The 13,252-nt window shown below is 33.8% G+C and overlaps 1 protein-coding gene across 2 annotated transcripts in view; it reads right to left on the reverse strand.

Moving 5' to 3' along the window:
* Positions 1 to 13,252, reverse strand: part of LOC145246465 (calpain-2 catalytic subunit-like) — a 116,083-nt gene that overhangs the window by 26,880 nt on the left and 75,951 nt on the right. For both annotated transcript variants that reach the window (XM_080108081.1, XM_080108082.1), the window contains exons 3-5: positions 6,311 to 6,433; positions 4,828 to 4,959; positions 1,313 to 1,509 (exon numbers count right to left, since the gene is read on the reverse strand). In XM_080108081.1, coding sequence (XP_079964207.1) covers positions 1,313 to 1,509; positions 4,828 to 4,959; positions 6,311 to 6,433 — 452 coding nt within the window. The remainder of the gene's footprint in view (positions 1 to 1,312; positions 1,510 to 4,827; positions 4,960 to 6,310; positions 6,434 to 13,252) is intronic.

The raw sequence follows: 13,252 nt of genomic DNA on the forward strand, positions 1-13,252 counted from the left end.
TCGTTTCTTACAACTTTTTCCATTATATACAGTTAGAGAATGGATCGAGAAAAAGAGAGAGAGAGGTGTGTAGACACGTTGGCCGGAAGTCAGGGTCAGCTGATCGGATTGCGTGTGAGTCACGTGATCAGGTGAGCTTAATCGAAGAGATTTGGTTTGGACTTAGAAGGCGACGGACGACTTCTCAGTCGTCTCCTCCCCTTCACTGTAGGGGGGGGCGTTTACCTGTGTAGAAATGAGATAAAGAGAAAACACGCAAACCAGAGATTCACTTCCCATCCTTTTGGGAGACATCTGGAGGTGAATAAACTATAAAACCAATTCATCGTTTTGGAGTGATTGAATCTTCGTCCAACAGGTACCAGTCTGCCCCCCCCAAGACACCAGATGAATCCAGATAGACCAACATCGACGACGCAGGAAAGTATGTCCAAATAATACATGTACCACATACACATAGGCACACAATGGCATATGAACATATCATTTAATAGAAAGACAACTAGACGATCACACAACGTTAACTCTGATTAGACGATCACACACGACCCCCTTTATGATACAACAACACAACAAATACATCTGTTTTTGTTTTCACACACACACACACACACACAAAAAAAAAAAAAATACGCAAAGCCTTTCCTCTTTAAAAGTTTTATTTAAAAACCTTGGACCAAAACATAAAAAACAAAAAAAAACAAAAATTCGAAATAAAACAACATTCATCTAAAAAAAATTTTTGTTCACAAGGAAAAACATTTCTTCATTAAACTTATGGTAGGTTCACATTATCTTTTTTGTATTTATTGCATTTCAAGTTTTTTTTTCTGTTTACCATTTTATCATTCGCTTGAAGCGGTTTAACAGTTAATGAACGCTCGACCGGCCGTTTCTTGTTATTCCCTTCATTTGCCGGGCACATCCGAGTAACTTCGTGCAAACCGCGGGTCGGTAAATGCAAAAGTACCGACATGTATATTACTTTGAACAGAACTGTTTTATATTGCACGCTACGCAGGACAAAACATAACACAGTTTACTTACTTTTGTCTCAAAATAATGATCATTTCAAAGTATAAATTAGCATCAAAATAGATGGTTAATTTTAGGACATAATGTACTTTAGAAAATTTTCTATTTCCCTCTGACTATATGTGCAGGATCATTTTAGTTATTAATTATAGCACTCACTCTTCTTGCCTTTTTTATTTTTTCGAGTTACAATAATCGTTGTTTTTATCATTAATTTGGAACGTTATAAACATGTACTCTGCAATGATTGAATAATTTGTCTCCGATAGTCACTTACTTTGCATAGGCCTTTTCGACTAGCGACACCCAAAATTCGTTCGGGTCAGACGAGTGTGCAAACAATATATCCCCGTCCACGCACGGCAGCAGATCGTCAATCATAACATCAACCCAAGATCCAAACTGCCAGAACCGACAGTGGATGAGGCCTGTGTATTCCGTCGTTCCGAATATGTTGTTGTGACGTGGAAGAATCTGACAAAAAATAAGGAGAAAATAATTAACATAAAAATATACAAGAGAGTTTACTTTACTTCATCTGATTTACAGCATATCAACCCATTTCAGTGAATTTAACGCCGAACCTCTGTTGTGCACGAGTTTACTATTCTCGATAAATTCGAAAATAAGACGTGATAATTTCTCACGTTTTTAAAGAATTAACGTAATTTTCTCAGGCATTAACCGTGTGTTACTTTAGTAGTAACGCGTCTGTCGGAAAATAAAATACAGCGAAAAACTCGTGCGAACCAAGATACTTATATTAAAAAAAACGAAATGTCTACGTCACCCACGTTGGAGAACAACTATTAATAAACTAAATATCTTCGCTTACTGCGTTGTAGACAAACTATTAATAAACGAAATGTATTCGCCTCCCACGTTGGAGACAAAATACTGATAAAATAAATGTAGTCCTCCCCTCAAATTCTAAACAAACTATAAATAAACAAAATATTTATGTCTTCTCACGTGGTAGACAAACTATTAATAAATGAATTGCCTTCGTCCCTCAAACAACAACTGAGGCACACACTGCATAATTACGTTCACACACCGTTTTCAGTTTGATCGCAAGTTTAGCAACGTCTCTACAAACGGTTCAAGCGAAACATCGTCAATTCATGTATTCGTCATATTTTCTAAGCTTTAGTCTTCTGCGTGATTATCCATATTATTATTTCTGTTTTATTCTGAAATTGAAAATAAATTATCAATCCTTCAACCAGGATAATTAATCAAAAGTTCTCAGAATATAACAATTTGTGTTGTAAAGTGTTATTATAGAAAACTAAATTGTAGAGAAACTATTAGTAAACGACGTGTACTCAACTTTATGTTGTAGACAAACTATTAACAGTGGCATGTATTCATCCCTACGTTGAAAATAACTATTAGTAAACATCATGTACTTATTCGTACATTGTAGACAAATTATTAATAAAGGAAATGTCTTCGTCCACAAACAATAAATGAGACACACACGCACACACACAGACACGTATATATAAATATATGTATCTATCCATATATCTATAAAAGTGAGAATGTGTGAAGACACTTCTCAACCTAGAAATTTTGATCTAAAGACTTGAAATTTGATATATAGAGTATTCAAAAACGTGGAAAACACTTTTTAACCAGTTTCCACCCGGGTTAATGAGAGGTTAAATTAAAAAATTGGTACTTGAGGGAGGGTCATCGTTTTGTTTTGTTTTTTAATCTGTTTGTCAACTATTTTATGCAATTTGAAAACACCTCTTAAAGAACCTGACAGGCTGGCCTAATGGTTATCGTACTTGACTCACTGTCTTTAGGTTTTGGTTTTGATCTCAGCTCGAGTATTTTTATGACAAGAAGTGAAGTGTTTAGAAAAAAACAATACTCGCATGCAAATATCTCAGTTTCTTTCCGCTTTTTTATCACATTTTTATAAAAAAGAATTTAACGTTACGTTTAATACCGGGCAAATATCCTCAACAAATTTTTATCTACATATTTTAAATTTAGTATATAGAGTATTCAGACATGTGGAAAACTTATTCATCGGTTTTTATCTGAAAAAAAAAATGGCTACTAAGGAGCCAAAATTGAAAAATTAGTACGTGGAAGGTCATTAGATTTTTCTCCTTGTGTCAACTGTTTCACGAATGCGTATGCGTGACAAACTGTCTTTAGCTTTTGGTTTCGAATATTATATTTGTTTTACTTACAAGAAGTGAAGTGTTTAGAAAAACATAATACTCGCATGCACGTCTTAGTCCATTTCTTTCTGTTACTTCGTTTTAACGGTTAATATAATGAAACTCCGAGTATATATATATATGCACACACACACACACACACACACACACACACACACATATATATATATATATATATTCCACAGCCAAACAACGTCGCAGCCCACAAGAGCCATGACAGTCAAGAACCGTAAGTCCAAGACTCGAGTTTCGCCTTCATTTGGGATCATCAGTTAAACACATTTCAACTCATGATTCGAAATCCGAGCCTCTTGCATGCGAGGTAAGCACTCTACCAACTGAGCAAACGCCCCGCACACAAGAATTTCTATTAACCAACACAGACCAAGCAAACCGCGCCGAAATCCGACTGCGAAATGAACCCACTTCGTTTCGACAAGGGACGCGGTCATCCAACCAGCTAATAACCCCAAGCCGATGTCTCACAAGTAGGAGTTTTAACTCGAAAGGACGATGCCATCCAGCAATGCTAACCAAGCGAGCAACTTATGATAGGATTTTCAGAATGTGAGAGATTGTATATAAACTCGAGTCTTGGACTTCCGGTTCGTTGACTGTCATGGCTCTTGTGGGCTGCGACGTTGTTTGGCTGTGGAATTTATTATTATATACAATCTCTCACATTCTGAAAATCATATATATATATATATATATATATATATATATATATATATATATATATATGTATACTCTTTTATTTGTTTTTACATAAGCAGAAATATGTTGCTATACAGTCATGAGCATGTTTCGGTCAGCTAGTTACCAGTAACTAGAGACTTCTTCAGGCGGTAGAGCTTATACATTGTACGAAAGCAAAGTAAAAAAAAAAATAAAGAGTATAACCTGCTCTACTTCGGTATTGAGCACTCTTGTATTAACCTCTCTAAACTTCATTGGTTCTTAACCTCTGGAAAACAATAACCACAAATCATATATATATATATATATATATATATATATATATATATATATATGATGTTATAAAATATATATGGCAATTAAGCTACACAGGATATTCCGCGTTTCATCTACGCTAGGATTCATCAGGCATAATGAATCCTAGAGTGGATGAAACGCGGAATATTCAGTGTAACTTAATTGCCATCTATATTTTATAACTTACTACCAAGCTCTACCTAAGTATTGAGCACTGTTGAAGTAAATACTTAGTTTACGCATAAATTTATACTTTCGTATATTAATTTATGTGATTAAATTAAGTAGTCATATATATATATGTGTGTGTGTGTGTGTGTGTGTGTGTGTGTGTGTGTGTGTGTTTGTGTGCGTAATATGACCACATTGATTCGAGTTCGAGATAAAAATTCCTTAGTTCGAAAAAATTCAGTCGAAAAATGCCAGCGAATGTTACATCGATGTAAATGTTGTGAAAATAGCAGTTCAAATAATCACAATGCCCATTTCAAGATTTTTAATTTAATTCCTAATCAGGTCAATGCGAGTACTTCTATCGGTACTAAGGAATGTATGGTAGGAATACTCCTTTATTTTTAAAGGTTTGATTTACCTTGTTCATTAGCTGCGATTTTTCGGCAATGGCGGAAAGCGTCGACAGGAACCAACAATCATTAAGTTGACCCTGTTTCATGTCATGTCGACTGGTTCCCTGTGAGATTAACCTCGGCCGTCTGCTCAGCTCCTAAAATGAAAAGAAGTATAAATTTGAATACGCAGGTCATGATATTATAATCATTAGATCACTATGGACGGACATCTCGACATTTAAAAATAAATGTTTAAATTTCAACGATATTTTAAACGGTTAAAGTTGGTCGTGTAGTTTGTTCCTTGCTAATGGAGTCAGGGATAGCTTCGTGGCCGGGTTCGAATCTCCCGACCGGCAGTAATCGTGTCATACTAATTCCCGAAACGATGAAACACTAGTGTCTGTAGGTATTTAAAAATTATTATAGTAATAATTATATATATACACAAACAAACCAAAAGATGGAGGAAGTGAGGAAGCATGGCTGTGGAAATCTTTACCCGAATACGATGTCCAGCATGTTAAAAATCTAATGGATAAACATCTGAAGAAGGATAGGATATTTTTACGGAAACATAAATCGTAAAATTACCAACTCATTAAGGAAACGGCTGTAATGGAAAAATCCAGGAAATAAACGAAGGTTATGAAAAAGAAAACGTGAGTCTTTGAATTTTCAACAAAATTCTGCACTATATATATATATATATATATATATATATATATATATATATATATATATATATATATATATATATATATATACGTCCTTTTTTTTCTGCCCAATCATTATTTTAAATAAAATTAAATAGAATTACCGTGTTAAAGTACAGGATCAAACAATCAATGAAGTTATACTCCATACGAACTAAATTTCATCCGAATTCTCTTCAAGTCTCTTGCGGGTGCTTTTTAATTCTCTAAAATGATTTTTGTGTATTTTCACATTCATGCTGACTTATAATTATTTTTTAATGATGAAATCAGCTTATCTTTGAAAATTCATGGGTTAACGATAATTTTTTAGTTTGATTTATTGTATCTTCAATAAAAATATTGCGATTTATTCAATTTTTATTTTCATTATTTCTTGTTTGTTAGATTTAGTATATTGAGCGTTTTATTATCTCGATATGTTCTAATATAATGATAATATTATATCTTATATATTAGATAATACTTATCTTTGTAAATAATGAAAACAATATAACAAAATGTTATTGTTCATTAAAAAAATATTTTTCGTTGTTTTTTTTTTTCTTTCTGCTGACAAATCTTTGTTGTCATCGTCATGTTATAATTTCATTAAGGAACCATCCAAATAAAAAAATATATAGTGTAGTTAAAAATCCTACAGTGATACCTTAGTGACTACTTATCTACCTTGTATAAAAATATCAAAGGCGACAGGGACCACAGAAATATAATTGTACCAATGAAACTATGTGGTATGTTTTGTTGTTATTTTGTGTGTGTGTGTGTGTGTGTGTGTGTGTGTGTTTACCTGAGGTCGTTTCCAACTGATTTTTTTAGTTAAACTCTTCGTTTTGAAGACCGATTCATCTCGTGGTAGAAATTCCGTGTCCGTAAACCAACTATCGTTCTGGGATGCCATGATTTGTCCTTGCTGCAAAATAGATAAAATATACTAGTCAATGCCTGTTACTTCAGCGGTGGCGGTACAGTATCTGGGTATGACAATTTCCGTCTTTAACTAGTTTCTATTGATTTATACCTTGTACGAAGGAATAACGAATAAGAATACGCTGCTTAGTATTTCGATTAGAGAATAAGTAACTACGTTGAATGTATTTACGTATTGGAAAAAAAAACACATTAGAAATTATGTGTCAAGCAAAATTAATTAGCTTTCAACTAATAAAAAATTAAAAATAATAATTTAAAAAAAAACTAGCTTATTTGCCAGAACTTCCCGCCTTTGAAACACTTTTCCGCTGGTCTGCTTCCCGGCTAAATACAACATGGATGCCTTCAAATCCAATGTAAACAAGTTCTTGCAAATTCTACCCAATTTACACCATTAACGATTACTTCGCCTTACATTCATTAATCCTTATCCTCGAGTGGCCTTCTGGCTTGGATAAGTGGTGACTCTCAAATAAAAAACACCCTACTTTTTGCGAACCAATCAATTAATTTTATTTTAAAATATATTTATGTCATGAATTTTGATTTTATTATGCCATGTTAATACGTTCAAATTTATCATTTTTATTTATATCCAGCTTTAAAAAAAAAATACGTTAGAATTACGTTAGATTAAAACCCACATACTGCCACCTTAGTAATGTGTACTCTGCCTATTTCTTTTCTGTCAATCAATCACCTGTTTCTCTCTGCACGCGAACAGAAAATCCCACAAACATTATAACTATTAATTAATACCATTTAAAATGACAAATAATACTTTGTTTCTGACTAAGTTATTTATATATATATATATATATATATATATATATATATATATATATATATATATATATATATATATATATACACAGTGGCGTACCTATGTAAAATGGCGCCCATGGCAAAGTTTGAATGTGCGCCCCTTCTTAATAATTTATACCTGAGATATACCTAACTACTAATTTTAATTTTTGTCAAGCAATTTTTGCGCCCATGTCAGAGTGGCACCCATGGCACGGGCCATGCCTGCCATACCCTAGATACGCCACTGTATATATATATTTACTTATTTTTTTTTTATTTTGTGCAATGCTATTAATAACTAGGTAACGTACTTCATTACAATGTTTTAAAAAATCTTCTTTACCCGACCCGGGCGACTGATAATATGAAACATTTTAAATAATCACCTAAAAATAAAAATAAAGTTACGTCAGTAATAAGAATAATTTTTATAGACTCACAATAGATTTAAGATATTTTAAAGGAAAATAAAGTATTCTTCTTTATTTTCCGACACAGCAAATCCAAAAATTTGCCGTATAAATAAATAAATAAATAAATAGGTAATACTGAAATTTCGATATAAAATAAAAAAAAAAGATCACGTGATTTATCACTCATAGATTGCGTTTTCATTCGTAAGCAGAAGTCTATGTAATTAGGCTGTCACATGTAATCACAATGTAAGTAGGCTGTCACATTTTAAATTGAAGAATATAAGAGTAGTCTCACACACTCTTTATCTGTGCCTAAACCTAAACGTAGATTCTATGAGCAGTGCTTCTTTCTTAGAACTGCACGCCTGTGAAACTCTCTTCCTTTGGCCTGCTTCTCAGGTGACTACAATTTGTCTTCAAGTCCAATATAAACAAATTCTTGATGAATCGTACCCCTATATAATCCAACTTAGAAAAATCCCACTACATATGCTAAAAACGCTATAATCACATTGACTAATGTATACCCATTAACCGTTATCCTCGAGTGGCCTCCGGGCCTTGATAAGTGGTGATTCCTTTGTAAAAAAATAAAAATAAAAATAAAATAAATAACTAAAAAATTTCTTCTTCTTTTGTATAAATTTAGTAATGTACAAACGTAATAAAAGCTAAAATGACATTATCGCATCCCGGTCAACGGCGGGTAGCTATGAATAGTTTCAAATAATTTCATTCCGAATACAATTAATACAATACAATTAATAGCAATAATGCTAATGAAAGAAACTCGTTCACGTTTTTGAATGAGTTCAGTCTCTGTCCTAAGTTTTCTCAAGCAACCGTCAAAAACAAATACAGTATGGGGAGACAGATATACAAATGCTCGCAGCAGGCAAATGTAATTTCAGAAATTCCATATTGTTTTTGAGAATATGTTACCATTTATCAAGGCTCAAATGCCACTCGAGAACCAGGGTTAATTGTGTCAGGAGAATGGTAAGACAAACACCTTAGGAATTACAGATTATACTTGGATTGAGGTTGAAATTTATTAATTAATGGGACGACTCAACAACGTATTTTTTACATTGGATTTGAAAACGACTATTCTGTAGTTAGCTGGGAATCAGCCCCGTGGTATTGTGTACCACATATGGATATTTCTTGGAAAGAAACTTTGTTTATGGAAGTTCCATTTAGTTTTAGGTACACAGGAGGAGAAAAAATAGTTTACAATGGTTGTAACTAGATGAGTTTTTGCTGTGAAAGTAGCCGGGGATTGAAATTTATGGAGCGCCTCTTAGAAAATAGCGATAGAGCAGAGAAAGACTAATAACGTCTTTTCTGTGAAACAGAAGCTGTAAAATTAAAAAGAGGGCAACGCCCACTAGATTCTGAAATTTATTTTGTACTTTTTCAAGGCAGGAGAGAATGCTACGATCGGCACCTCTTCAGATTTGACGACAGTGTGATGGGATGCCTCCGTTCAGTCTCAGGAGACAATGGGCACCCCCTGTAAGGGTAGTAGCGCGTGTAATTGCGAGTCAAGGGTTGTGCAATAATCAACCGCAATTCTCCGAAATCGGCACTGCTTGAATCCAGTAGCAAGGAGAAGTGCTAGACGGCTGGAAACAATGCCAAGATAAGCGGAGAGCACACACACCACCTGGAATTTCCAAATGGTCACCCATTTTAGTACCAGACTCAACGTTGCTTAACTTTGGTAAACTAATAGAAACCGGTGTCTCAACGTGAATCATACCGTAACAACAGTACTCCATCTTAAATTGTATCTGGCTCTACAGGATTGCATCAGAAGTGACTTTGTGGAGCGGTAGAATGATCCAACTACTTTTCCAGAGGCTTTTGCACCAGATATGATGTAAATCTTCCGTTTCAGATCTGGGGGGGAATGTAAGTCCGAGAAGCTTATCAAAACAGGGAACATCCTCCAGGAGAGCTCCATCCATTTCAATCGGAGCAAAGTTAGTATCCGAGCATTGATAAAGAAATGAGACATGCCACTTTTTACTGCACGATGTGCCCCAGGTACAAGAATTTTACGATAAAGACGGTATGAGTCGGCCATGCACTCTCGACAATGAAATTTTTAAAGAAATTGCTAAACAAAGCTCATATCGAAGTGTAAGAGAAATATTTTAGACACTTGATCGCGGACCTTCTTACTCAAACTTGTGAAATAAAAACGCACAATAAATGGGCCACTCAATGAAAATATCAATCATTATTTTCTGAACAATATAAACAGATACTTTGTTATCTTTACTGGGAGTTTACATACATAAAAATTAAAATAAATGCAATTAAATAATATTGTAATGGAATAAGCTGATTTACTCATTTCAGGAATAATAGACTTACCCAGAGATTATAAATATAGTTTGTTTTTTTTTTTGTTTTTTTTTTTTTTGTTTTTTTACGCAGGTATTACCACTTATCAAGGCCCGGAGGCCACTCGATGATAAGGGTTAATGGGTATACATTAATCAATGTGATTATAGTGTAGTAAACATAAGTATTGGGAATTTTGTAAATTGGATTACTTAGGGGGACGGTTCATCAAGAACTTGTTTACATTGGACTTGAAGACAATTAGATTGTAGTCAGCTGGAAAACAGGCAATCGGAAAAGAGTTCCACAGGCGTGCAGTTCTAAGAAAGAAGATTTGTTCATGGGATCTACATTTAGGTTTAGGCATAGATAAAGAGTTTGGGAAATTATTGATAGTTGTTTTGGTTAGACGAGTGTTTTTCGTGAAAGTTTGGCGAGGGGGGACCATAGTTCAATTTCTGCAGGGTTGGTTTAGCGACGTACGTTCGAGCATTGTCGTAGGGGAGAATTGGGCCTTATCTGTTGACTAATGATGGGTGTTGTAGAAGTTTCATGCATTTCGTCATTTGTTGATAGTACTTCTTATTGTTCGCCTGCATTTCAAAAAGATCTGAAATGGATGAGACCGGTCGCAGACAATCAAACAGCACAACCTTCTTTTGGTGCAACTCTCACTTCGGGAAGTGTTATAGAGAACCACTGATCTGAGCGTCACCGGTTGTCGTAAAGAACACACTTTTTCCCGCAAGTCACAACCCGGTCGGGAAACACGTCGTCCATGTTGCGTAAAAGAATGGACGATGACACTTCATAACGGCATTTCGTTTGGTCGTTCAATTCGTAAACCACCCATTTATCAATTTTTTTTTGTTTTTGTCTTTCTAATCTCTCTCAAGTTGTTGGAAATCGTCATATAAGTTACATCTAATTCAGAAGCAACTTCTCGAAAAGTTGTGCGTAGATTTGCTCCGACTAAGGCCCTTAATTGATCGATTTCAACATCCGATGACCGACCACTACGCTCATCGTCGCCAGCACGAATGTCCTTAAACCACTATTGTGCTATACGGTTAGTAGTGATGACTGAGCCAAACGCTTCGTTGCTATCGCGAGCTGTTTCAGCAACTTTCCGGCCTAGCTTGAATTGAAATAAGAAAATTGTGCGAATTTGTTTTCCCCATTTTGTATTCAACGTTCTGAAAAGAAAACATAATTGTTTAAAACGATTGTACGTTAAACGATTAGACAGAGCGAAGTCTCTTTTTAAAATGATATACCAAGTAAAAGTATTATAACGAAAACTTATTTTAAAATACATCATTTGAGACCAAAAGTAAAATACCTGAAATAGAGAAAAAAAATGATCGTTAATGGTAAAATGACAAATATTTTCAACCCTTCAGTGACTTTTTGGACACCCTGTATTTTTTGTTATTATTATTTAATTTATTAAATATTTGGACATTATATTTATTGAATACTCTTTTTGTGCCTGTTGATGGAAGTTCAAAAAAGGTACTGCTTATGAACAGTTAGTGTCAACTGTTTTGATACGAATACGCTTCCATCGTTTTATTTTTAAGAAGAAAAGCGCCCCAAAAAATTTTACAAACGAAAGCAAAAATGAAAAAAAAAATGTGTGGTCGTTCATTTCCGGGCATATACAACAGACAGAGAAAGAAAAAAAAGCTTTGAATATTCAAAATGGACGGAAGCTATTCGCGACGCTCTTCATTACTCACGTTTAAACTACAAAAAAGAACAGCGTCTTCTTGTCAGACTTCGTGTGTGAAGTACTGAACCGGATATTAACCAAGATTCAGAAAGATAAAACCACCGTTTATCATTGTCATGTTAAAACTACTAATGCGATATCGAGACGCACGGATAATCAGGGACAAATTAAGCATTTATAAAACAGTATAAATCTCTACTAATCTCTCCTAGATATTTCTATCTTTTATTTGTCTCTCACTCTGTCCTTTTGTCCTTCACTGTCTGCCTGTCTGTCTGTCTCTGTCTCTCTCTCTCTTTATATATATATATACATATATATACACATATATATATATATACATATATATACATATATATACATATATATATAGACAGAGAGAGAGAGAGAGAGAGAGAGAGAGAGAGGAAGAGAGACAGAGAGAGAAAGAGAAAGTTAGAGAGGAGAAAGTCAGAGGGAAATAAAAATAGAAAAAAAAGGTTATATGTTCATCAACGTTTCATCTTTATTTCGAGACTTCCTCTGGATGAACGAAATTAAGAAAACAAAACGCCAGTACAAATATTTGAAAATTTACTTTTAATGTAATGAAATGTATGACCCTGTTCCATTTCAGAAGCGAAAGAAATCGTTGGAAATTCGAAAAAAAGAGGAAGGCATAGCGTTGTGAAAGAGAGTAGTTATATATATATATATATATATATATATATATATATATATATATATATATATATATATATATATATATATATATATATATATATAAAGTCATACAGCCGTTAATATATTTTAAATATATATGATCCAGTTCATATTCTTTTTGGAACAAATATGTCCGTTATAATTCAAATGTGTATGCATAAGTGAAATGAAATTGGTGTACTTTCGTTATGTAATTTATTGACTGATTATATGTATTCATTCAAGGAGGTGTTTTCTACTGTGCGAGAGAGTTAAGCCGCGTCTAAAATTAAATTACGTTTTTTTAATAGAAGTTTACTTATTAATGATGATGCATTATAGAAATGCTCACGTTGTCTAATTTTGCTTGAATTTGCGATAAGCGTTGAATAAAGAAGTCTCTGTTGCTGTTTATTTGAAATAAATTTAACTATTTTTGCTTGTTTGAAGTTAAAAGTATAATTATGCTGCAACGAATGAGAGAATTGTGCATCCAGAGTATTAATTCTTATATCTCTTCTATGTTCCTTGAGCCTTTTCTCTAATCTACGTTGAGTTTCACCAACGTTGATATAATGGCAATTTTGGCAAGGTCTGCATTGGAAACTGATTTGTGTTACAGATGTTTGTTTTTAAAGTTTGTTTTATAGTTTGCGATGTGGTTTGTATGTTTGGAATTCCTAGTTTGTTTAGTGTGTTGCAAATTATTGTTTTATTGGTGTGTGTAGATAAAAGACGATGTCTGTTTATGAGAGAACTGACTAGTGTATATGATTTTTGATTATTTATCCCGGAAAATATTTGA

This window comes from Euprymna scolopes, chromosome 24 (assembly GCF_053919585.1).
Source record: "Euprymna scolopes isolate OS-2025 chromosome 24, ASM5391958v1, whole genome shotgun sequence".
Classification (NCBI taxonomy): domain Eukaryota; kingdom Metazoa; phylum Mollusca; class Cephalopoda; order Sepiida; family Sepiolidae; genus Euprymna; species Euprymna scolopes.